Source organism: Cervus elaphus, chromosome 12 (assembly GCF_910594005.1).
Source record: "Cervus elaphus chromosome 12, mCerEla1.1, whole genome shotgun sequence".
Lineage (NCBI taxonomy): Eukaryota > Metazoa > Chordata > Mammalia > Artiodactyla > Cervidae > Cervus > Cervus elaphus.
Window position 1 is genome coordinate 54,119,079 of NC_057826.1, and position 27,568 is coordinate 54,146,646.

Here is a 27,568-nt window from a genome sequence, read left to right on the forward strand (position 1 = left end):
AGTGCATGTATCATAAGTAAGCTTGATGGCTTTTCACACACTGAACACAGCACCCACACCAAGGAACTGAAAGTGACCAGTATCCCCTTCTTCCAATCACCTCCACACCCAAGGGCACCCTTATTCTGCTTTCTAACAGTCCTTGAACAGGCTGGAGTGAGTCAGCCTGACTTGCAGTTGCCCTCCATCTCGGAGTTGGTGGCTCTGCAGGATCGGGTTGGGACTGACTGCAGGGGGCAGGTCACTGACTCAGCACATGCCAACACGTACCCGATGCCGCTGCCTGCCCCCAGGGGGGACACCTGGGGCGGGGTTGGCCCCATCCTGGCTGTCAGATGGCCCTCCTGTCTCCAGGAGGCCATCGAGGAGGTCAGTCCAGTGACTCAGTGTGGAGGGGAAAGGGGCTTGAATTCCCTTTCCATGTGCTTCTAGAAGTCCTACCATGTGTTCCTGGCAGCCGGAGGCCCACAGAGCAGGATGACTCAGCGGCATCTACGTGCAAAGTGCTGAGGTCTGCACCCTGGGAAAACCAGCACGCAGCCTCGGGCTGGATTTGCCTCATTCGGTGCAGCCCGTGTTGTTTGGAAACCATTTCCCCCTGGCATCTATGCCAGGCTCTCTGTTTACCGTGTGACTGTGAACACTGATGCCAGCTGCCAGCCTGGACCTGTTTGCCTCCTTAGCTATCCTCCATCCGGCCTCTTTCATGGGCCCCCACTGACCTGACTCCACATCACGTGTGTGCTCACTTCACTAATAAAAAGCCAGGTTTTGCCTCTGTGCTCACCCCCATGCATGTCTTGCATCCTTAGACTCTGCCCTCTGCTTCCTCAGCAAAGAGCCACCCTCACTGTCCAGGATAGGAGGGACAGAGGGCTGGCCAGTACAAGGGGTCAGGAAGAAATGCTTCTGGATTAGTCAATATGGCTGGACAGAAGCCCTCCCCAGGGAGCCCCATGTCATTCCTAAGTGGCAGTAAGATTTTCCTCCTATACCTCTTGACATGGTGTCTCTCTGTTCTCCATGACTTCCTCGCTCCACTCTGTAGGCTGTCCTACAGAGGCAGGGAGCCCTGGAGAGACATGACTGGTGTCTCCACTCTACCTGGGAAGCCAGGAGAAGAGGTGGGGCAGGCTTCCTCTGACTCAGGCAAGGAAGTCTTGGGAATCATCTGGTCAGAGATTCTCCAACAGATTGCTTAAGCATCACCTGAAACAGACACGTTTTTCAGGTTCCCTCCCTCCCCCAGGTCCAGGCTGAGGCCCAGAAATCTGCATATCTGGAAGGCATTCCAGGTGATTCTGATGCAGATGACCCCAAGCCATAGCTTCAGGAACACTGATCAAACAACCCCTTCCCCAAGTCACAGGTGGGAAGAAAGTGAAACCCTGAGGGTTCACACCAGACCATATGGAATGAGGTACAAACCTCAAGTCCCTGCTTCTTTCCGCGCCTGCCCTGCTCCTGTCTCCTCCGACACCCTGGAGGGGTGAGGTGGGCGGGGAGCGGGCTGATACCCAGACTCTGTGGATTCCTCCTTCAACAGAGGCCTGCCCTGGCCTCTTACTGCCATCACTTTAAACTGGACATTAAGACACAGAATGGTGTTCCTTCAAGGGCCAAACATCTTCCTGCCTCTCTCCTATTTTTTCTCTTGCACCCCCTATCACCCCCTACTCTCCTTAAAACACAGATTACCCCCAACCCCACCCCTCCATCCATGAGACAAAGTGGGGAAAGCCTGGCCTCCTCCTCCATGCTCCCCTGTTTGACCCACCTTATCTTTCTGACCTTAGAGTCTATCCCTCCACCCCCGCACACACACACCCCACCCCCGCCGTAACAACGTCTCTGTATGTATCCCCTCAAATGCCATCTTGCTCTTTCTTGCCTCCACTCATGTGAGGCCATCATCAACTTGGCCAGTAGTACTTCTTTCTGGCCATACTGAATCCTCCCCATGCCCCAAGGTCCACGTGAAAGCCCTCTTCCTCCAGGAAGCTTTTCTTTACCCTCCAGTCCTAGCATTTTTCTTCTCTGAACCATCAGAGCACAGAACCGTTTACTTGTTATCTGCTTTTATTACCTATTATATTCTGCTTTGAACTGTGAGCTTTAAGTAATTCCTAGCTACAGACCACAGCCTACCAGCCTACGCTTCTAATTATCCACCCACTTAGCACTGTTCTTTGCACATAATAAGTAAGTTAAGGGATGTTAGCAGTGATGAAGCCTTGCAGTGCTAGAGGCCAGGAGACCTTGGCCTGGAGGCAACTAATTGATTAGCTCAGGGAATTTTCTAGGCCTCTTGGGCAAACAAACATCTAAAGGCTAACTAGAAAACCCAAGTCAGATCTTTCTCTGGATTCTGCTTTCTCTGTTGTAATGGACTTCCCTGCCTGTCGCCACCCCTCCTGTGCCAGTGTGGCCAGTTCCACCCTCCTGCTCCCCACAGCAAGCTCTCTTGCATATCCCTTGTCACTCAGTCCCAACAGGACATTATTAATATCCCTGCACTTGCCAGTGGACCCTGGGGCTTGGCCCTCATCCCCCATTCCAGCTGATGACCAGTTCCCATTCACTGCATACACATGAGCTGAGCCGATTTCAAGCTGCTTATCTCAAAACCCTTTTGCACACCCTTGACAGCCCTGTCCCTCCATTTAAGACAACTATTCCTCTTTAACTGAGGATCAACCATCACTGCTTGGTCCCTTGCTTACTTACAAACATGACAACAAGAAGTTAATGCTAAACACACTGGCAGCTTAAGTTCTGGGACCTGAGCCTAGTTAACTTTCAGAAAGGAGCCCTTTATTCATTGTTTATTGTAGGATGAATGTCCTACAGAGAAGGGCACTCCCCTGCTTAGGGCCCCGCAGTCTGAAGGGAACCTGGGCATCCTCACCTGGATGGTTTGCAGGAATCTGAAAACCTTAACACTGTGACTCGCAATTTGATGCACGAAGCAGGCTCAGCTCCTCGGAGAAAGAGCTGTCTGTGACCCGTGTGGAGCAAGTCTTTAGGGAGGACTTTGTGTCCTCCTTTAACACCACCAGAACTGCTCTCCCTAACCTCCTAAATAATCTCCACAAAACAAGAAGTTTCTCATTAAATACAGCCATCTCTTCAAAAAAATAAAGATCGCTACTTACCTATATAGGTCCACTTGGATCCTGCAAAGAAGAAAACAAAGCAAGTAAGTACAATTGAACTTGAACAAGTTAGAGAAAATAGGACAGATTTTACTATTATTATTTGGGGGATGCGGGCATGCCACACGGCTTGTGGGATTTTAGTTCCCCAACCACGGATTGAACCCAGGCTCTCAGCAGTAAAAGCTCTGAATCCTAACCACTGGACCACCAGGGAATTCCCCAGATTTTAGTTTTAAATGGGTGAGATTGAAAAGGAGGTAGATGCTGAGAACTTCAACCTTTTTCATTGTGGAGAAAAGGGAATAAACCCTTCTGCACTGTTGGTGGGTATGTAAATTGGTACAGCCACTATGGAAAAGAGTATTCAGGTTTCTCAAAAAAATTAAAAACAGAACTACCAGATGATCCAGAAATTCCACTCCTGGGTATTTATCCAGAGAAAACAAAAACTAATTAGGAAAGATATATGCACCCCCATGTTCATTGCAGCATTATTTACAACAGCCAAGATATGGAAATAACCCAAGTGCTGCCCATCAATAGAGGAATGGATGAAAAAGATGTAGAATATATATATATGTATATATGTACATATATATATATATACACACACACATATACACCATGGACTATTACTCAGCCATTAAAAGAATAAAATATTGCCATTTATGACAACATGGATGAACCTAGAGGGTATTATACTAACTGAAATAAGACAGAGAAAGATAAATACTGTATGATTTCACTTATATGTAGAATCTAAAAAAAATGAAAAAACAAGACAAACAGTTATAGATAGAACAAACAGTTGGTTGTCACAGGAGAGATGCATAAAGGAGAGGAAATAAACAGGTAAGGGAGATTAAGAGGTACAGACTTCCAGTTACAAAATAAATGAGTCACCAATATGAAACATACAGTGTGAGGAATACAGTCAATAACTGCAATATCTGTGGACAGTGACATATTTTAAATGTATAGGGAAAAAACCACTAATCTGTATAACAGGAAATAACATACTGTTATAGGTTAATATACTTCAAAAACAAACTCACTCATAGAAAAGGAGATCATATTAGTGGTTCCCAGAGGCAAGGGGTTGGGGCAGGGGGGAACTGGATAAAGGTGACCAAAAGGTTCTAACTTCCAGTTATAAGTCCTAGGAATGTGATGTATTAATACAACATGATAAATATAATCAACACTGCTGTATGTTACATATAAAAATTGTTAAGAGAATAAATCCCAAAGAGTTATCATCACAAGGAAAAATTCTTTCCATGTAATTTTGTATGTGTATGAGATAATAGATGTTTGCTAAACTTATTATGATAATCACTTCATGAAATACATGTCACATCATTATACCAGACACCTTAAAGCTATATAGTGCTTTATGTCAAGTATATCTCAATAAAACTGGAAGAAAAAAAAAAAACAAAAAACCTTTCTCAGAGCCTGTGTTGGAACAACTGCCTCTCAGAGCACCTGTGCTTCCAGGGGAGGCACAAGGCAGGGATTCTGTGCAGGGGTCCAGGGATCAGGGAGGGGCTTCTTCATCAGAAGCCTCCCATGTATCTTAGAAAAGCCACATTTCACTATCCGAACAGTTAATAAGTTCACAAGGCTCAAAACTCAAAAGCCGCCAAGAGGAACACAGAGCACTTCCTACCATCCAACCTCCCGCTTCATTAGACTCAACCAGTTCCACAGCTGATGGGAACCCTTGCACAGTGTGACTGCATACAGGTATCTGTATTCTCTTCCCTTCTTTTTTTCACACAAATGCTGGCATCTGGGAAATGCTGTTTTGCATCTTGCTTTTCCCCCACTTAACAACACAGCCTAGAGAAGAGTTCAAGCTCATTCCAAAAAGGAAGGTTTTTATTTGAGGAAGCTGCCACCATCATCATTGGAGTTAGAATTCCATGGGTGGCGGCAATGTGGAGGAGAGGTCCTACCAGGAGTGTAATGAAAATCACCTGTCACCTCCCATTCACACCCTTCACTCATAAACGTCCTTCATGCTAACAACTAAATATAGTTTTAAAAAGTCATTGCACAGATAACCAGCAGGAGACTATATTCAGTATTTTGTAATAACATATAAGGATAAAGAATCTGAAAAATATATATGTATATATGTATCTGAATCACTTTGTTATACACCTGAAACTAACACAACACTGGAAATTATCTACACTTCAATTTAAAAAAAAAAAAAGTCATTGTGGAGCTATGCTCTGGACACACCTCCCTCTTCATCTCCAGGACGAGCCCGAAACCCTGAATTGAGACTCCGGGTGTCTGTCTCAGGACACATTACAGCGAGGGGACTGTTCAACTCCTATGTTCCCATCTCCCAGCCTGTGTTCCCGTCTCCCAGCCTATGTTCCTGTCTCCAGTGCTTCCAGGATTCTGAGTCCACCAGGGTCAAGCTGCAGGAGGAAGACTCACATCTCCTTTCTCTTGGGAAAAGATTTGCAGTAAAACTTACCTGACCAGTCACCTGGTGCTCACTTTTCACAACTAGGCATTTCCTATTCAGGCCGATTGTGCTTTTGAAAAACTTAAGAGAATTTTGCTTGTTTTTCTTTGTAAACTGGTTAATCACCTCTTTTTAAAAATTGCTTTTCTGTTTCATTTCTTTGTCTCAGTGTTTTTAATTTTCAAATTCAATTTTTTTGGTTATTTTTTCAAATTACACTTGTATGTGGTTTAAAGACTCAGATGGTTCTATCCATATCAGGCTTTCAATGAACAATCAGTCCCCTGACACTCCTGAGTCACTTTCCTATTCCCTATGGCAACCACTTTGAATTCTTTTGACATGATTCTTTTGGCATTATCTCCACAACGCTATAAAAATATATCTATATTGAGCCTTCATGATTTGCTTAGGTTTAGGCATTATTTGTTGACAGCCCACTTTGGAAGAGAAGGACAAAGGGCTCTTTCACACACCCATCTCCTTGATTTCTAGATAAAGCAATGAAAGACCATAAGGCAAAGTGGATCAATGCCTGTTAAGAAGTATTTCTCCACATTTCCCATCACTTCCTATTTACTTAGAGAATCTTTGAGCTAGAGGGGGTAGTCCAGACCCCTTAGAGTATTTGCTGCCTTTCGTCATTAAAAATGCCCTTAAGCTTGAACACAAGAAATTTCATGTACAGTTAATTTCAGGAGGTCCATAGAACTGTATTGGTTTTTTGTTCCGTGTGTTTTTTCCTTTTTCTTTATTTTACTGTAAACTTCTTTGCCACAAGCATTTTTGCCACAAACTGTTGTTGCATAATTAACTGGCAGTAAGACATTTCTGCCATGAAAGATCAAATAACTGGCTGACAATTTTTGGTTTGGCAGTTGGATTTCCACTGCATTAGCATTCCAATGCATTAGCATTTCTTCCAGTTAGTGATGTTATTGATGGTTTTATCCAGCTGACCAGTGATGATCATTAGCACCAAGAATTGGTTTCTTCCTTTGAAACACACTACACTGGAGGAAAAAGAGGCCGAGGGCCTCAAAGGTTGAGCCAACATTTCCCACAACTTTGAAACATCCAGCAACAGATAGGTGACAAGATGCCAAGAATCTATCACAGGGTAGAGGCTTTCACACTGCAACAGAAAGCTCGGGTACAAACATGCACCCTCATACCTGCAAACTGGTACCTCTCTTAAGGAAGGAAAAGTGCAAGGCCGACTGAGGATGTGAATCAACAACCAACCAACAAACAAAAAGTATAAAACACTATGAATGAAAGATTTGGAAGGCAAATGCTTAGGTTCAGCCCACAAGATAAAACCAGTTATTTGCACAGTATTACTATGAATCTACATACATTTTTTTAAGGTATTCAAATATTTTATATTTGTAAGAAAGTCTTTTAAATTTTTATTTTTTATGTTCCATTATGTCCTTTAAAAATTTTATTGAAGTAGATTTACAGTGTTATGCTAGTTTCAGGCATATGTAAGCTGAGTCAGTTTTATATGTGTATATATATATATATACACACACACACACATATAGGTCCATTACAGAGTATTGAGTAGAGTTCCCTGTGCTTTACATAAGTCCTTATTAGTTATCTGTTTATGTATAGTAATGTGTATATGTCAATCCCAGTCTCCCAATTTATCCCTCCTCGCCTTCCCCCTCCCCCAGCCAGTAACCATACGTTTTTGTACACTTGATTCTATTTCTGTTCATTATGTCTTTTTTCATGTCCTGCTTTTACTTTTTATTATTTTCTACAGCAAAATTGCCTTATGGGCCAATTAGTTACACCTTGAAAATGCTTTTGGCAAAGATGTGTACCATGAAAGTACCCAGGACCCCAAAGACCCCCTGAAACCTGCCGTGGACTGGACAGGGCTTAATAGTCCCTAAATTCACCTCCTCTGAATCAGCAGTTGGATGAAGACATTCAGAACCATGGCGAGCCCAAACTTCTATGTGACCCCCAAGTTTACTGCGAGCCTCTCATTGAAACAAGAGTGAAAAGGGGGAAAAAATAGCATGGCTTGGGAACCAAGCTATAGAAAACTTCAAACCACTTTTCTGAACATTTTCCATCGGCATTCTGTTTGAGGGGTTTTATTAAAATACAACCATGGATTTCAGAGGCAGAGGAATCCAGAGGATTGTCACTTAGCTGGCCAGAGCACTTGGAGGCCCAGGATGTAAAATCTCACAAGGAGCAGGGAATTTCATCCTCAATGCTTCCCTGGGGAGATACAGGCCACTCAGTAATCCTGGAGGCCACCAGGAAAAAACATCTGCAGCCTCTGAGCAACCGCATTGGCCAGAAATTTTAACTGCACCTGCACCAAAATCAAACCATGGCCCTAACAGCCTATATCTTCTGCTCCCTTCCCCGAAGCTTGCTAAGCTGAGGTTTCCACACCATTGCAGCGCTCACCCTCAGATGAGGCATCAGCAAATGCTCTGGTAAGCTCAGTGTGATCACGTGCCTCTGGGACTGTAAGGGCTCAGGCAGTGACACAGGCCTGGGGACATGTTCTTAAAAAGCAGCAGAGCGATCTTTCCTGCCCACGTTTCGCTGAGCAACCCTGCTTGGACCTCAAGACTCGGTGCTTTGGGTATAAATGGCCATGTCTGGAGGGGCTTGAAAGCTGGAGTCTGGAGAGGAGAGGCACTGTAAAATGAAGGGGAGGGTGATCTGGGTCAGGGGGTCTCACTGGATGAAGGTCAGTGCCCAGTTTGGTTCACTGTCTGCTAGAACTGAGGTCAAGAAAACTTTAGAAAGGAAGGGTGCACCTTTGCTTTATTTGGAAATGGCCCCTCCTGGTTTCCCACCTCTCACTTTAGGGGCAAGGGTCTTCACAGAATTAAACTGCCCTCCCACCAGGCAGGCCAGGCAAAGCCCCCCCACCCCACCCCCCGTGGCTGCACTTCAGTAGCTTCCTGAGGGTGTCTGTTCTGAGAAGGTCATCACTTCTCTCCTGAGCACTGGGAGGTCCAGGTGGATGCCTGTTAGAACCTGCAGCCCCAGCTTATCCTGGGCAGGGAGAATGTCCTGGCAGCTTTCGGAGGAGTTGATATTTACAAAGATTCAGGTCAGGGGTTCTGGGCCCTGCTTGCTTCCTGTCCTGGGTGCTAGAACCTTCCCTGACTAACTGGCATCTGGGGAGCCCAAAGCTGCCCAGTTCCCCCCACCCCCTGCCCCAGCAACTGAGAGTTCCCAGGTTATCTCTGGAAGATGTTTGACTTTTATTATGCCCGCTCCCTCCCTGACCCCCGAGGTTTGCCAGTGCCAGTCTCTGAGAATTCAGGTGCTCCAGAAGATCCCCTGGAGGAGGGCATAGCAACCCCCTCCAGGATTCTTGCCTGGAGAATTCTACGGACAGAGGAGCCTGGCAGGCTACAGTCCATGGGGTTGCAAAGAGCTAGACACGACTGAGTGACTTAGCATGCACGCAGGCAGAGGGCAGACCACTTTCTCACCCACTGCCCAGCTTAACCCCTGCTTCACACTTGGGTTAATACTGACACTTTACATCTCGGTGAGTTTTGCTCTGACTAAAAAGCCAAGAAACCTGCCTGAGGAAGAACAGAATAAAAACTGTGTTCTTAGAATCAAGGCGGTAAGCAGGCTGGCTGCTCAGTGTAGAGTGAAAGTAGATTTTTTTTTTTTTTTAACTGAAAACTTTCCCCAGCCCAGCTGGGAGATCGTAAAAGAGAGAAGGGCAAGAAGGGGGAGAGGAGGGTCCAGAGGGTCAGAGAAGCACAGCAGGGAGAAGGAGCTGCCCCCAGAGTGAGGGGAGAAACAGGCTTTCAGAAGAGGGTCAGTAAAGAGCTTCTCTCTCGTCTTGGAGTTAAAAGGAGATTTCAAGTCAGACTTTAGGTTTCAGTGCAGCTTTCTTCAGAGGGGAATATATATCAAAGTCTGCAGTTTTATAAACTAATTTCCACTTTTATAACTCCTTTCTCCCATCCACTTTCTCCCCCACAAGATGAGGAAGATAACTACCAAGCAAATCAAGCCAGCTAGTGGACATGAACTGAATTAAAAGGAGTGACAAAGCTGCTGACAGCCAGGCTCCCTCTGCCTCTCCTACCATGCCCCATGGGCACCATGCCCTCTGACGGGAGGGGGCTCCAGCTTTCATGCCTCCGAGTAGAACCAACTTCTCACCACCACCACCCAGCCAGGGAATATGGACTGGCAGCCATTCTAGTCACTCTGGGCCCTTCTAGGAATGTTTCAACCTAGCCTGGGTCTAGGAATGGTTGCCGGAGAAGGCAATGGCAACCCACTCCAGTACTCTTGCCTGGAAACTCCCATGGACGGAGGAGCCTGGTAGGCTGCTTTCTATGAGGTCGCACAGAGTCGGACACGACTGAAGCGACTTAGCAGCAGGAGCAGGAATGGTTGCACCTACAAATGTCCATACAACTTGGGGCAAACTCTGTCAAGGGCAGTAGCCACCATCTGTTCTAGGGAAGTTTCTGTAAGTCACCATCTACTCCTCCAGAAAAGGGTTCACCCAGCTGTGGAGACCCAGGCAGAAGCCCTCACCTTAGCTGTTGGCTGTCTACGGGCTTCTCTGATGGCTCAGAGGGTAAGGATCTGCCTACAAGGCAGGACACACAGGAGAGCCAGGTTCGATCCCTGGGTCGGTAAGATCCCCTCAAGGTGGGCATGGCAACCCACTCCAGTATTCTTGCCTGCAGAATTCCATGGACAGAGAAGCCTGGGGTGGGGGGCTACAGTCCATGGGGTCCCAAAAGGTGGGGCCCAACTGAGCAACTAACACTATAGCTGCTGGCTGCAACTCACCTCCCAGACCCAACCCCCTCTACCATCTCCTGCTACTGGCTGGGCACCACCAGCCTCCAGCCCTTCAGGGTTCAAAGCCCTAACTCACTACGCTCAGAAATAAGGTTATGTATGCTCGTCTGAGGGCACGCGGGGCACACACACGTACAACTTCAGAGTAGTAGAGCCCTTCTGGAGAAAAACAATGATTAGGGATGAGATGCATCATCTCTTTGACTTGGAGGTAAAACTTAATGGTAAAGAGTGTCTCCTCCAAAGGAAAGCACCCACCACTGTGCCAACCCTCCCTGGTAAAGAGGCTGCTCGGGAACACCGCAGGCACTCCTCTGCCGTCTGCACGTGGGTCGGGGCACAGTATTTTACATCCTGGTTCTGTTTCTTCTCCCCGGGTTAGCAAATTCCCAAGCCACCTCTCCAGCGCTGCGGGTGGGTGTGGGGGGGTGTACCCCGAGAAGGCACAAACGTATTTTAATAGGAGGACAATGTGCGGCAAACCGCTCCCCCCACTACCCCGCCCACCCTGCGAAACCAGAACGCATCCTGCCTTCCAAAGGAAAATGAAGCATCCTTTGTAAAAACGTGCTGTTGGAGACCCTACAGGTCCTTCTCCGCTCCCCGCAGATGATTTTACTTTATCTTTAACGAGCCGCGTGAGGACTCCTTCTGCCCAGGTGTGGCTGAGCGCTCGGGATTGTTCGGAAAGAAGAGGCAGAAGAAACTTTACCGTTGAGCGGAGCTGGGCTGGAAGGCTGTTCCTTTAAGACCACGAGCAGCAGCACGGCCGCCGCGTGCAGGCTGCAGCGAGGCATCTTCGGGCGGCTCCCGGCGCGGGCGGCGAGCGTGGGCTGCGGGCGGCTGAGCTCCTTCTCGCCCTCTGGCTGGGACGCTGGAGCCGGCGGGGTGCTCACCGGGACCTTGTGCGCGCAGCCGGGGCGTCACGGCCAGCACCTCTGTTCTTTGGGCTCCTGGCTTCCCGCGGGCTGCTTTTATGGAGCGACTCAGCCCCAAACAGATGATGTCATCGGGTGGGGGGGGAGAACGCCCTGCCTACGGGAGGTCTGGCGCCCCGGTTCCAAGGTGAGTTGTAACCCTGACTTCAGCCGCTCTCCGCGGGGCAGTAGCCCCGGGCGCTCCTTGAGCCGGGGCTGGCGCGGAACCCAGTTCTCCGTGGAAGCCGCGGGCGGGCGTGGGACAGAGCCGCCTGCCTGGGCCCAGTGGGGAGGGGTGCGTCTAGGGACGCGCTTCAGTGGCCACGACCTTGGACTGTCATTGCCTCTACTTGAGAAGCCCCCTAAGTACAATGCCAGTCTGGGCCAGAGACTCCTTCTGTGCCTCCATCGTGTGCTTGCCTGGACTGGGCACACCTTACGGACTGGACGAGTCACCTATGGATTAGGAGGGGTCGGCTGCATTCAAATGAAGAATTTCTGTGGACTGTACAGTCAGTTCACAGAAAGGTCCTGATAAGGTCTTACCTTTGAAATATAGACGCAAAGAAATTAACAGGTAAATAGCACAGGGCTGGGGGTGCACTGTGAAATAGAAATAGATATGTAGGTAAAAAGAATAAATGAACAGCTTTGCTAAGCAATTAGACTTTCACCTCAGAGCAGGTAAGTAGGCAAGGCTCATAACTAGTTCATAATATCAGTCTTTCTCTAGGAAGCTGGGGAGGGAGGAGGGGGTCCCTTTTCTGGGCACTTGGATGAAAGAAAGGGACTTGGATGATTTCTTGAGCTCCTACTTGATTTCCCAGGTGGCGCTAGTGGTAAAGAGCTCGCCTACCAATGTGGGAGTCATTAGAGATGCTGGTTCGATCCCTGGTTTGGAAAGAGCCATTGGAAGAGGGAATGGCAACCCACTCCAGTATTCTTGCCTGGAGAGCCCCATGAACAGAGGAGCCTGGTGGGCTCCTGTCCCAAGGGTCAAAAAGAGCTGGACCTGACTGAAGCGACTTAGCATGCAGGTAGGTCACTCAGTGTAAGACTCTGTACCAGGCATTTTGCATCTTGGCTCAGATTAGTGTTGGTGTTGTTTTCAGTGCATATTAGCAGCACCTGTTGCTCATTTTTGCCCACTTGCCTTGCATGTCTATATTCTTTTAAAAAAAAAAAAAAAATATATATATATAGTGTGTTAAAGTTAGTTGCTCAGTTGTGTCTGACTCTTTGGGACCCCATGAACTGTAGCCTGCCAGGCTCCTCTGTCCATGGGATTCTCAGGCAGGAATACTAGCATGGGTTGCCATTTCCTTCTCCAGAGAATCTTCCCTACCCAGGGATCAAATCCAGCTCTCCGTCTAGGCACACGCTGATACTTGTTGTCTGATCCCCTTTGTATTTAGTCCATGTTCAGTCACTAAGTCAAAGGTCTTACAAACTTGCTGCCTCTGGCATTCACTGAATTTTCCTGCTGCTGTTACTGCCACTTGCTGTTCCCACCACCAGTCTTGTTATTGGTGCTTCTGGCTTCCGTGGGTCCTCTGACTGTGTCTGGGCCCGGTGGTTTGGCTCTGTTTCCTTCCTGCTCAGTGACTCTGTCTATTCTCTTGGCTCCCTGCCACCCCCAGGCATTGTTCAGATCACATGGTCTGCTGAAGCGTGCCCACCCCCAGCCCTGGTACAGGACCCCTGGTTTTGTGACCTGAACCATCCTACCCTCTTCTCTTGGCCACAGGTGCCTGACCAGCCCTCACCCCTCTGGTCTGTGCTGACCTCAGTCCAAGTGGACTCTTAGGCTGGCCTCAATGACTAGTGAAGCTGCCTGTCCGTGGTAGTCTTGGAAGGAAAGACCAGCTTTTCTGCTGAAGCCACAGGGAGCCCATGCCACCCACGTTTCAAGGGGTGCTACTGTTCTGTTCATATCTGCTCAGCCATTGTTTGGGTTAATAAAGGGCTATGAAGTCTTGTTGAGGAAGTTGTTACAAAGACAATCTTGTTACAAGCACTTTCAAACCACCTTAGGCTTAGGGATGACCTTTTCTGCTTCTAACTCTTGATCAAGAGCCACACCTCTAGGGTGGTGAGTGAGTGTTTCACCATCGTTCTTAAGACATGTCTCTGATTCGTCATCAAGGTCTTTACAAGATGAAGTGCACTAGAGGAACACAAGAGGTTGTGGAGGAGCTGCTGCAGGTTCAGAAATGCACACTGTGGAGGCGAAATCACTCACCCCACATTTCACCATTAGTTCAAAGGAAGCTGGGTTGGACACACACATTTTGTTACTCCCATTCTGGCTAAACAGTAAGTCCAGTTTCTTCTTGAGCATGCATCTCTAAGTGTTCCCCAGGGATCCCCAGAGATGGAGAAGTTTAAAGGGATGGATTTAACAGAATGTTGTGAACTGAGTTTAATGGAGAGAAAGGAGAGGGTTGGGATGTTTATTGCATAGCTAGATCAAAGATCTCGTTAATTGGTAAAGGATGGATAGCAATTAAAAGAGGATTGAGAATATAAACAGACCTAATTGTTCTAAGTATTTTGTTTTTTTTCTTCCTAGTTTTATTGAGATATAATTGATACATAGCACTGTATAATTTTAAGGTATACAGCCTAATGATTTCACTTACATACATCATGAAATGATTTCCACAATAAGTTTAGTGAACATCCATTATCTGGTATATGTACAAAAGAAAAAAAGGAAATATTTTTTTCCTTGTGATGAGAACTCTTAAGATTTACACTAACAACTTCATATATAATATACAGCAGTGTTAGATTTGTCGTGTACCTTACATCCCTATTATTAATCTTTTTTTATTATGAAAATATAACAGGAGACTTGGAAAATACAGAACAAGGTTACTTATAGTTACATTATATATTACAATTATTTTTTAAGTATATAAATTAAGATTTTTAGTTGGAGTTTCAACATCAAACTCTCAAAAATTAATTGAATATACAGAGAAGTAGAAGGATATAGTAGACGTAAAAAGCACTATGAATCAACTCAGCATAATTTAGATTTACATGCGTGCACGCTAAGTCGCTTCAGTTGTGTCCGACTCTTTGTGACCCTCTAGTCTGTAGCCCACCAGCCTCCTCTGTCCATGGGATTCTCCAGGCAAGAATTCTGTAGTGGGTTGCCATGCCCTCCTCCAGGGGATCTTCCCAACCCAGAGATCAAGCTCCCATCTCTTATGTCTCCTGCATCAGCAGGCAGGTTCATTACCACTAGTGCCACCTGGGAAGCCCTAATTGAGATTTACCTAGTATTAACATTTTAACTGGAAATTTATACCTTTTAACTGCCTTCATCCAATTCCTCTGTCCCTCTGCCTCTAATAACCAGAAATCTAATCTCTTTTTCTATGGGTTTGTTTGTTTGAAGTATAATTGACCTACAAGAGTGGGTTTGTTTGTTTGTTTGTTTTTCATTTTAATCTTCGGATATCAGAGGGAGGGAAAGTGAACAGAAATGAACGAAATGATCAAACTTCTGAAACATTGAAGCTGAATATCAAGTGTCTCCCTCCTATACCTCGGCAAACAGCACAAACCTAACCAGCTTTAGACCCTAACTCTGGGAACCCTCCCTGCCAGAAGCTTCCTGGGCCCTCTGCAACTGAACATGTATGGATTTGCCTTGCCAGCAGCAGATGAGGCCGTTGTCAGTCAATATATAGCCCATTACTCAATGGATTAAGGTAGAAAGTAGACCATCAGTGCTCAAGAGATAGCACCAGGCCAACGAACAACACGCCCAGATGGAAGGTTCCAGGGAGCAGAGCTTCTCTCAGATGTCACCATGTGTGTATCAACAGGAGGGTGAGGCTGATGAGTCAAAGGGCAGAGGCGTGGAGGAAAGGTATACCCGATTTTGTGTCAAGAGGTCTGGACTGAAGTGTCTGCCCCACCGCTTACTGGGTGGCCTTGACAGTGGTGCAACTTCTCTGAACTTCAGTATCCTCATCTCTAAAGTACAGATTATCATCTTGGCCCTATAGTCATCGACAGTACTGATATATGGCTGAAATGAGATAAAGTGGGTGGAAACTTCATTCATTCCTTCACCCTTTATGTGCCAGGCACTGTGCTAGGCATAGTCCTTGCTCTCGGAGAATGTGTAAACATAAAACAAACCATATCATAAATAATAATGTAATTAATTATATTAATTACATATTGGGTTGGCCTGCCAACCCAATAATTACATTAATATTTATGACATGGTTTGTTTTATGTTTGGGTTCTAGATGAACGTTTCCGCCAACCCCAAACAAACGTTTCTGCCAACCCAAAAGGATTATAATAAGCTTGATGTATAATCAGAAGAAGAGGCCCACTCTGTCCTGGGGCTGTGAGGGACGACGACATCTGTGTAAGGGTGAGATTCTGTGACTTCCTAAAGCCTCTGAAATGCACAGCTAATGCCAGGCTCTTCTTTCTCAAAGCTGGTGCCGTCTGGCAGTATTTGCCCCTTACACAAGCTAACCATTGGCTTTTCAGGCATAAAGATTAAAGTACAGAGATTTTTATTTCTTAAGGTGAGAATTCATTCTTCAAATAGTGTCACTCAGTGAGGAAAGCCCCTTTGGATGGGGCAAAAGAAAAGGCTGGTGGGAGGAGATCTAACACTTATTGAGGGCCTACTGTTTGCTGGACACTTTATTCTTACAACAACCCGTGGGGATTAGTGTTATGTTTGCTGTATCATGGAAGAGACACATGAGGCTTGGAAAAGTGAAATCCCTTCCTTGTGCAGGTTCACAAGGCTTCAGTAACAGAGACTGAATTTTCAACCAGATAATTTTCTGGAAAGATTTAAGGCAAGAGGGCAGCAGAAGATAAGATGGTTGGATAGCGTCACCAACTCAATTGACTTGAGTTTGAGCAAACTCTAGGAGATAGTGAAGGACAAGGAAGCCTGGAGTGCTGTGTAGTCCATGGGTTCGCAGGTCGGGTATGACTTAGCAACTGAATAGCAACAACAATTTTCTGTCTTCAAGGCCCAGGCAAGCATTTTCCATGGCTGCGGTAACAAATGCCTCAAATGAGGATGCTGTATTTCTGGGTCCTTCTGAGATGTGGATTCTAGATGCTGTGATTGTGTTTTGTTGATCTGCGGTACAGCGTGCCACTTCTAGCAATCACATGATGCTCTGCCCAGGACCCGACTGTATCCTTCTCCCCAGGTGCCATGGGGAGGGATGCTGAGGGACCCTGCACTCTGATCACTGCATAGGGCATCTGCTGCCCAAATGGGATATGAGGAACCTGAGACCACAGAGCTTTGATTCAATAAGTTCTCTAGCAGAGGAGACTGAATCCAACCATGTAATTCTTTGTTATATTAATGAGCTCTATTCTGACCAGGTAAAGGCAGTGTGGAGGGAAGGTGAGGTAGAGGAAAGGAAGAAAGGAAGGAAAAGGCCAAGAGAATGCTTGGCCTGGGCATTGGCTGAGGGAACAAAAAGCCAAGGTTTGCGTGGACCTGTTGATCCCAGTACAAGTGTCAAGGTCTTTGAAAATGCAATCACTTTTGCCACTTTTTTCACATCTTTTTTTTCCGTTTTGCAGTTGTGGCTTGGAGTCAACCTCTGTATGAACCCTAACTACCATGCTCAGTTTCAGGCAGGATCAGGTGGAGGGCAGTGTGACCCACAGAAAAGGCCAGATTCTTGACTCTGCCAGGAACCAGCTCTGGGCCCTTAGCAAGTTTCTAGCCCAGTATGTGCCTTAGTTTTCTGACCTGTAAGAGAAATAATGTCTAAGCCCAGCCAGGGTGATGGATGTAGAATGAGACCACATATGGGAAAGTACATTGGAAAACAAAAGCATCTGACATATATAAGATACTCCTGAGTGTGGGCTTGAAACAAAAGGAAGTTGTCTTGATCTCAGCCTTGGTTTACTAACTTAAACTGAAATCTGGATTCCAACAAGGGGCCCATAAGTTCTTACCCAGCCCCTGCCACCAGTTACCATGGTAACTAGTGACTCTGGTTCAATTGTTTGTCCATGGACTCCCAACTGCTGCTTCTGTCGAATAGGGAATAATGGCTTCTCACCAGGACTTTTTTTTTTTTCCTTCTGGGACTTTTATAAAGCACTCTAGGTGACTGATAAAAATGATAATAAATCAAAAGCCTATGTAACAGGAAAGTTTGCATTTTAAGTGAAAATAAGCCTTTGTGCAATATGTGTTATCTTCTTTCCAGGAGAATTATTCTGAAATCCATGGTTAGTTGACACCAAGACTGCTTAGGAGATATCATTAGACTATAGTAGCTTAAGGTTTCTCATACCCATCTCTCCTTTCACATTTTGCCTGGTTAGATCCACTCTCCTCTAAGCTCAGAGGTTTGGTCCAGTTCCTGTTCTTCTTGTTCTCAGTCTGTGGCACTGTCCTCTCTCACCCCTGTGTTTTAAACCAAAATGCAGTCACAGACCACATTCCAGCAAGCTCACAGATACCTCCATAAAGCAAATAGTCCTCATATCAATTCTGACAACTTCACTGATGGTTAGGGAGACCAAATGGTGGAGGGGAAAGAACTTTGGCATCTCATGAACCTGGGCTTTAAGACTCAGCTCCACCACTCACTTCCTTTGTGATTTTGAGCAATCACTTAACCTCTCTGAGTCTCAGTTTTCTACTTTTTAAAGTTGAAGGCCATATAATAAATATATCCCAAAGAGTAGGAGGAAGGAATAAATATTGTGAGCTAGGCACGTGGAGAACTCAGCACAGTGGCTCATAATAAGTGCTGTGTGGATATGTCAGTGGTTCTCTGCTGTAGAAAGGTCTTGACTGGCTGAAGGGGGAGACTCTTTCATCCCATAGTTTCTAGTTTGGGCAACCCTATCAACTTCTCTGGTTTGAGCAATCACACCGAATTCATGAACCCTAAGAAAGAATGAGTGATTTCCAAGTGTCACTCTCCCTGCAGTTCTACATATTGGCCTCTCAAAGAATGTAGCTTTTGTCATAACAAGCCAGTCTTCCTGCTGAAGCAATGATGCCTCCTAACTCAGTAGACCTGAACTGCTTTTCCACAGGAAATGCCCTATCACCAGACTCGTGGGGCTGGGAGGTATTCTTGGGTTCAGCAATGCCACATTCTATCAGCATAAATTGGCAATTTCCTCTTGTTTGGATGCTCTAGTTCTGTGCAATGGCAGGAATGTATGATCTGATCCCTCATTTCAGTTCCTTTCAAAGAAAACTGGCAAGCATCCCCCAGATGCTTGCATTTCAGTTTGCATTCGTCTCCCCTGGTTATCGGGTGCTGGAACACGTGGTGTGATTCTTCTGCCCCTCGGCCATCTCACTGCAGTTGCAGTGCCTGATGAAGTCCTCGGGAGGCTGGAAGCCCAGTGCCGGTAGCACTGTCAGTTGCATGGCCTGGACAGATGAAGGCCAGTGAGCATCCTGACAGACCTCTCAGGTCGGGTCGCCTCTGTGGCCAGAGGCCAGCTCTGTCAAGGATCCAGCTTTCTGTCTAGCTCTCAGAAAGGGCACAGGTGTATCTGGTGACCAGCAGGGCAGGCAGGCAGCCAAAAGCTCATAGTTCTCTCACCCAAGGCAGCACAGCCAGCGAACAAGAGATACTTCCTTGTGGAGCGGCTGCATAGCAAACCCACTGAGATGAGTTAAGAAGTCTTACCTATGGAGCTGTTAATAGCTTCTCTCTTAAAGTGTTCATTTCATATTGGACTAGTCTTGATTTATTGTGTTGGTCTCAGGCATACAGCAAAGTGGTTCAGTTATACATACACATACCCAGAGCTTGCATCTTCATGCCCGTCTCCCTCCCCATCCTTAAAATAAGAGTTTGGAGCTCACTTTGTAGTGGAGTAAATTGTAACTAGATTAGTTATATCTGCATCCTAGTTTTTTTTTTTTTTTTAACACAGATATGCAAAACTTCTTTTTGATATTGCCTATCTATTTTCTCGACTTGACACGGTTTTGTGGGTGGTAGAAATGAGGACAGGATACAGAGAGTCCTTAAAGGGTATTCAAAGAATCAGAAAATTAAAATTCAAACTTAGGCTCACTCTTCAACTTTTGTTTTCCCTGGGGGGATGAGAAGGGGAAATAGCTCCAATACCTCAGTCATTCCATTTTTATCATAGAGATTGTAGCACTTAATTCCAATGAGGATTTGTAAAATTATTTTTGCGAGGTTTAGGAAGGATACTATACTCCAAAATTATAAAGTGTATTGATACCTGTAACCATTGAGTTGGTGGTTTTTAGTGGAGGCATCAGACATGTCTGTGATAAGAAGGAACCCAGGGCTTATTCCTCCTCTGACAGAACAAACAAGTTGATGCAGGCCCAGTTCACAGGAAAGAAATCAGTTCAGAGATCTTGGGTAGGAGAAATCCCATCATAATAGGTCTCATATAACTAGCTGTCAGCAGGAGAAAAATGCTAAGAAGTAGGGAAGAGGGCAGAGAAAAGTTCTGGAAGGAAGAGTTTGAACTTGTAGCCGTTACCTGGACAAAGGGTGAAATGCAGGGAAGTGAAAGATGGTACCGCGGGCTTCCGCCTGGGGGCTGAGCAACAGGGCGGGCTTGTGTAGACTCATCACAGAGACTCTGGTGCTATACAAAGCATGCCAGCCAAGACTGGAAACAAAACTTTTTTTTTAAATTGAAGTACAGTTTAGTTACAATATTAGTTTCATGTGTATAACATGCTAATTCAGTACTCCATTTGAAGTTGCTATAAAATACTGACTGTATTCCCTGTGCTGTACCGTATATCCTTGTAGCTTATTTACTTTATACATTGCTATGTTTGTGCCTCTTAATCCCCTACCCCTATCTCGTCCCACTCCCTTCCCTTTAAAGTTCCCTGGAAACAGAACTTTAAAAAAAATTTTAAACATTTTATTTTCTATTGGGGTATAGCTGATTAACAATGTTGTAGTAGTTTTCAGGTGAACAATAAAGGGATTCAGCCATACATATACGTGTATCCATTCTCCCCCAAACTCCTCTCCCATCCAGGCTGCCATATAACACTGATCAGAGCCCTGGAAACAGAACTTTCAACATTGAACTAGCACAGGGAAACATCTCAGCTAAGTGATTTTTACATACAAAGCTATATAGAGGGAGTTCATAAAGGAAAAGAATTCCCACTACTCAATCCTACCCGACAATAATGTCATTCTTGTATCTTCCATTTTTATTCCTGTCTATGTCAACAAAAAATATTTACCAAGTTATTACCAAGTTAATACACTGTATTTTTTTTTTTTTGGAGAATTCACATTTATTGAATAAATTGTTGGTGCTAAAAAATAACACACTGTATTTTGTATGCTACTTTTGGGGGAAACTAACAGTGGGTCGCAAGGATTTTTCCTCATTTCTGCATAGCCTTAAAAATTTGTAACATCACAAACATCTTAAATAGAGTTTCACTAAGTCATGAGCCTGGCAAGGCTAGCGATGTAAAACAGGGAGTCAAGTTTCTTGAATGACTTTCAGGAAACTCCTTGGAGAGCAATAAGAACACAATTTGACAGATTCAGATAAATACGACAGTGGGTAGATTGTCAGTAAGTTAGCAGCTTGATGTCTTTGGGGACAAGTAGAAGTGAATGCACACACAGTGCTGGCCGGGTGGGGGGCAGTGAACCCTTAGGGTGGATTCAGGTTCACAGCTGAGGGCAGAAGTGGCCACGTTGCATGATGGTGAGTCTTCATTCTAACTTTATATGCCGAGCAGTGTCTTATCACCAGTTCCTCTGAAGAAGCTAAGCTTCTGGGCCTCAGAGCTCCTCAAAGAGCCCAAGTATGTGCACTAAGTCATTTCAGTTGTGTCCGACTCTTTGCAATCCTGTGGACTATAGTTGGCCAGGCTCCTCTGTCCATGGGATTCTCCAGGCAAGAATACTAGAGTGGGTTGCCATGCCCTCCTCCAGGGGATCTTCCCAACCCAAGGATCGAACCTGCCTCTCTTATGTCTCCTGCATTGGCAGGTGGGTTCCTGCGCCACCTGGGAATCCCCAAAGAGCCCAAGAGCCATGACTGAAAACAAAGATGTTCAATAAAAAATGGATTGGGGAGTCTTAGAGCTAGACATCTATGAGGAGCATTTCATTTCTCTTTTTACTTCCAGGTGGTTGCCAGCTATCCTCCTCATATTTACTCTGGCTCTGTCTTGCTCTCTTCTGTATTTCATCTACTCCTTTCCCTTAGTCTTTCTCTATCCTTCAGCCTCAAGAATCAATGGGCAGCAGTCTTCCAGCTCCATAGAGTGAGTGCTTTCCTAGGGAAGCTGAGGCAGAGACCAAGGAAGAATGAACTCAGACCCCACAGAGGGATCCGCTAGGGTAGTAGGAAGTAAGCTATAGTGTCCCAGGAAACAAGATAACAGTGGCGCTTGTTACACTACTGTATTATTTGGATTTTTTAATCAGCAGTTCTGTTACACATTAAAACAGTCAAGTTAAAATTTTTTTTTTAATTTAAAGGGACAAGCATCTTGTTTTTCTAAGAGAAATAAAAGAAGTAACAGACTATCACAGGAGAAGAGGGCATCAATGATGCCAATGAAAGCAGCAGGAAGATCACACGTGGCAAGTGCAGAGAAAAGGTCCTGGGCAAGGTGTGGTCCTCAGTGCTTCCGAGAAATCTGGTTCTGCACCCAGAGACAGTGGACAGAAACTAGAGTGCGCAAAAGAACTTTGAGAGAAGTGGTGACTGACGATAAGGAATGGGTCGCCTCAAAACGTTAGCTGGGAGGACAGGGAGAGAGGGCAAGAGCAGAATGAGCCCTGAGGGTTGAGAAAACTTGAGGCACCTGAGAAGAACAAGGAGAGTGCCAATTTCTGAGGTCAAGAGGAAATGTTCCAGAGACGCGAGAGCTGGAAAGAAGGGACCAAGAGGAGTGAGGGAGAGCTGTGAAGGGGCACTGTGGAAAAACATTTTGGATTTTTAAAAACTGTTATTATGGGAAACTACCAAATGTACATAACAGTAGAGTATGGTTGTAATGAACCCCCAGGTAGCCATCTCCCCAGCTCCAACAATGATCAACTCTTGATCCAGTGTGTTTCATACATATCTGCACCAACTATCACCCTTCCTCAGGTTATTTTGAAAGAAATTCAAGACATCACATTATTTCCCTGGAGAAGGAAGTGGCAACCCACTCCAATATTCTTGCCTGGAAGATTGCATGGACAGAGGAACCTGGTGGGCCGTAATCTATGGGGTTGCAGAGAGTCAGACATGACAGACGCTGAGCATACACGCACATTATTTAAGTGGTTGTCAAACTGGAGTGAGCAGTGGAATCCCCTGGGGGGCTTGTTAAAACAGATTGCTGAGCCCCACCCCTAGAGTTTCTGACTCAGCAGGTCTGGGGTGAGGCTGAAAATTTGTATTTCTAGAAGTTTCCAGGTGATACTGATGCTGCAATCCCAGGGGCTACACTCTGAGAACCATTGTATTATTTTATTTACATATCTCTCTTTTAAAAAGGACTTCCTTTTTAAAAATAATTTTTACGTTTTGACAACTTTATTGAGGTACACTTGATATACAGTAAACTGTACATATTTAAAGTGTCTTAACTGGAGAAACTTTGACATATGTTTATATCCTTGGAATCATCATCATAGTTAAGATAACACTTCTAGTGCCCCCAAAGACTTCTTGTGCCCCTTTCTGATTCCTCAGCCTGTAGTACAGATCCCCCCACCGCCCAAGAGCCAGTGAGCTGCTTTATGTCATTATAGATTAAGACTTCCCTGGTGGCTCAGATGGTAAAGCATCTGCCTACAGAGGCAGAGGAACCAGAAATCAAATTGCCAACATCCGCGGGATCATCGAGAAAGCAAGAGAGTTCCAGAAAAACATCTATCTCTGATTTATTGACTATGCCAAAGCCTTCGACTGTGTGGATCACAATAAACTGTAGAAAATTCTGAAAGAGGTGGGAATACCAGACCACCTGAGCTGCCTCTTGAGAAACCTCAATGCAGGTCAGGAAGCAACAGTTAGAACTGGATATGGAACAACAGACTGGTTCCATATAGGAAAAGGAGTATGTATATTGTCACCCTGCTTATTTAACTTATATGCAGAGTACATCATGAGAAACGCTGGGCTGGAAGAAGCACAAGCTGGAATCAAGATTGCCAGGAGAAATATCAATAACCTCAGATATGCAGATGACACCACTCTTATGGCAGAAAGTGAAAAGGAACTAAAAAGCCTCTTGATGAAAGTGAAAGAGGAGAGTGAAAAAGTTGGCTTAAAGCTTAACTTTCAGAAAACTAAGATCATGGCATCTGGTCCTATCACTTCATGGGAAATAGATGGATAGACAGTGGAAACAGTGTCAGACTTTAATTTTTTGGGCTCCAAAATCACTGCAGATGGTGACTGCAGCCATGAAATTAAAAGACACTTACTCCTTGGAAGGAAAGTTATGACCAATCTGGATAGCATATTAAAAAGCAGAGACATTACTTTGCCAACAAAGGTTCGTCTGGTCAAGGCTATGGTTTTTCCAGTGGTCATGTATGGATGTGAGAGTTGGACTGTGAAGAAAGGTGAGCACCGAAAAATTGATGCTTTTGAACTATGGTGTTGGAGAAGACTCTTGAGAGTCCCTTGGACTACAAGGAGATCCAACCAGTCAATCCTAAAGGAGATCGGTCCTAGATGTTCATTGGAAGGACTGATGCTGAAACTCCAGTACTTTGGCCACCTGAAGCGAAGAGCTGACTCATTGGAAAAGACCCTGATGCTGGGAGGGATTGGGGGCAGGAGGAGAAGGGGACGACAGAGGATGAGATGGCTGGATGGCATCACCGACTCGATGGGCATGAGTTTGAGTAAACTCTGGGAGTTTGTGATGGACAGGGAAGCCTGGCGTGCTGCAATTCATGGGGTTGCAGAGAGTCAGACATGACTGAGTGACTGAACTGACTGACAATGCAGGAGACCCAGGTTCAATCCCTGGGTCAGGAAGATCTCCGGGAGAAGGAAATAGCAACCCACTCCAGTATTCTTGCCTGGAAAATCCCATGGACGGAGGAACCTGGTAGGCTATAGTCAGTCCATTGGGGTTGCAAAGAGTTGCATGGGGTTGCAAAGAGTTGCATGGGGTTGCAAAGAGTCAGACACGACTAAGCAACTTCACTTTCACTTTCAGACTTTATAAGAATTTTATCTATAGAGTCATAAAATATGTATCTTTTATGTGTGGTGGCTTTTACTTAGCATAATCTTCTTGAGATATATCCAATTGTATGTGCATACATAGTTCCCCCCTGCCGCCCCCACCAGCCAGGACTCCCTTATTTAAAACATAATCGTGGTATTACTATCACTCACAAAAATCATTAATACTTTCTCAATATCACATTTTCCTCATTGTCTTCCTCTTTTTCACGCATCAGTTGATATTTGCTACCCATCATTATCATTAATCTTAAAATAGTCAAATCCCTCAATTTTTTCCTTGGCCTATAGTTGTATTTTTTAGGCGCCCCCCCCCCCACTTTTTTTTTTTTTTTAAAGAATCCTTCCCCACTTTTGAGATCATAGATATATTCTCCTGTAAATATTTCTGCTTGTTTGTTTTGCAGGGTTGCCTTTCACATTCACATCTTTAGTGTCTCTGAAGTTTACGTTTGTTTATGGTGTTAGGAATTCAAGTTAATTTTTCTACATCAAGTGAACCAGTTTTCCCTGCACTATTTACTAAGCAACCTATCCTGTCCCCAGTGATTTGTGGTGTGTTCTTTTCCATGAATCAGGTACACTCACATCCAAATGGATAAACGCACACACTCATGTTTCTGAACACTCTGGCCCTTGGTCTATTTGCATGATTTTGCACCAATACTGTAGTGTCTTGGGCTCAGTTGTAAAGAATTTGCCTGCAATGCAGGAGACGCAGGATACTTGAGTTTGATCCCTGGGTCAAGAACATCCCCTGGAGGAGGAGATAGCAACCCACTCCGGTATTCTTGCCGGGAAAATCCCATGGACAGAGGGCTACAGTTCATGGCATCACAAAGAGTCAGACACAGCTGAGTACAAGCACAGAGACTATAGTGTTTTTTTACGTGGCATTGGAGCAGAGTGGGGCAAGTCCTTTCTCTCTATTCTTTTCTCGAAGTCAACTCAATTGCAGACTTTGGTTTTATTTTTCCATATATATTTTTGAATATGCTTTTTTTATTCCCTCAGAATATTTGCTGGAAGTGTATTGAAATTACCTTGAATTTCTAGATAAACTGTGGAAGCGCTAGTATCTTTACATGTTAAGGAGTCTTGCTCACCACCATGGCATACCTCTTTGTCTATTCAAGTCTCATATTATGAACTTTAATAATTTTACATTTCTCTCCAAAAATTTATTTTGAGCTTTTATGTTAATTTTAAGTGCTTTATATTTTTAAAATTTTTATTTTCTATTGGAGTATAGTTGATTTACAATGTTGTATTAGTTTCGGGTGTACGGTAAAGTGATTTAGTCATTCATTTACACGTCTATTCCTTTTCAGATTCTTTCCCCATATAGGTTATTACAGAGTATTGAGTAGAGTTCCCTGTGCTACACAGTAGGTCCTTGTTAATTATTTTATATATGGTAATGTGTATATGTTAAGCCCAACCTTCTAATTTATCCGGTGCCCCACCTTTCCCCTTTTGTAATCATGATTTTGTTTTCTAAATTTATGAGTCTATTTTTGTTTATAAGTAAGTTTATTTGTATCATTTAAAAAATTGTGCATATAAGTGATATCATATGATATTTGTCGCTCTCTGACTTACTTCACTTAGTATGGTAATCTCTAGATCCACCCATGTTGCTACAAATGGCACTATTTCATTCTTTTTTATGGCTGAGTAATATTCCACTGTGGGCTTCTTAGGTGGTTCAGTGGTAAAGAATCTGCCTGCCAATGCAGGAGACATAGGTTCAATTCCTGGGTCAGGAAGATCCCCTGGAGGAGGAAATGGCAACCCACTCCAATATTATCTGGGAAATCCCATGGATAGAGGAGCCTGGTGGGCTACAGTACATAGGGCTGCAAAAGAGTTGAATACTACTTAGAGACTAAACAAGAACAAAAGTCCATTGATATGATGAACATTTAGGTTGCTGGCATGTCTTGGCTGTTGTAAATAGTGCTGCAATGAACACTGGGGTCCATGTACCTTTTCAAAGTATTGTTTTCTCTGGATATATGTTTTTTATCCAGATATATTAATTTTTAAGTACTTAAGACTTTGTTGTTCTTGTGAAAAGTATCTTATTTTCTATTATATTTTCTGGTTGAATATTACTGACATAGAGGAATGTTACTGATCTTTGTAAGGAGATCTTGTTCCTGATATCCTCACGGACAATAAGTAGTAGTTCTAAACGTTTTTCTATTAATTCTGTGAGGTTTTCCATGTAGGTAATCCATGTAAAATAAGGATACCTTTGTCACATCCTTTTAAATCCTTACACCTCTTACTTTGTCTTCATGTCATATCACACTGGTCAAGACTTTTAGTACTGTCTTGTCAGTTATGTTCTGTCAGCTCCAGTTCTTAGAGGGAACTTGGGCCTGTCGGCACCTGTTATCTCCTTCCCGACCCTATGGGTTTAGTTCAGTTCAGTTGCACAGTCATGTCCAACTCTTTGTGACCCCATGGACTGCAGCACGCCAGGCTTCCCTGTCCTTCACCATTTCCTGGAGCTTGCTCAAACTCATGTCCATTGAGTCAGTGATGCCATCCAACCATCTCATCCTCTGTCATCCCCTTCTCTTCCTGCCTTCAACCTTTCCCAGCATCAGGGTCTTTTCAAATGAGTCCGTTCTTCGCATCAGGTGGCCAAAATATTGGAGTTTCAGCTTCAGCATCAGTCCTTCCAATGAATATTCAGGACTGATTTCCTTTAGGATGGACTGGTTGGATCTCCTTGAAGTCCAAAGGACTCTCAAGAGTCTTCTTGAACACCACAGTTCAAAAGCATCCATTCTTCAGTGCTCAATGTTCATTATGATCTAACTCTCACATCTATACCTAACTACTGGAAAAACCATAGCTTTGACTAGACTGACCTTTTTTGACAAAGTAATGTCTCTGCTTTTTAATATGCTGTCTAG

The 27,568-nt window shown here is 44.7% G+C and overlaps 1 protein-coding gene across 2 annotated transcripts in view; it reads right to left on the reverse strand.

Annotated features, from left to right (window-relative positions):
• Positions 1-11,500, reverse strand: part of CA12 (carbonic anhydrase 12) — a 62,816-nt gene extending 51,316 nt beyond the window's left edge. For both annotated transcript variants that reach the window (XM_043918902.1, XM_043918901.1), the window contains exons 1-2: positions 11,195-11,500; positions 3,156-3,176 (exon numbers count right to left, since the gene is read on the reverse strand). In XM_043918902.1, coding sequence (XP_043774837.1) covers positions 3,156-3,176; positions 11,195-11,279 — 106 coding nt within the window. In that variant the 5' untranslated portion in view covers positions 11,280-11,500. The remainder of the gene's footprint in view (positions 1-3,155; positions 3,177-11,194) is intronic.
• Positions 11,501-27,568: the final 16,068 nt, after the last annotated feature.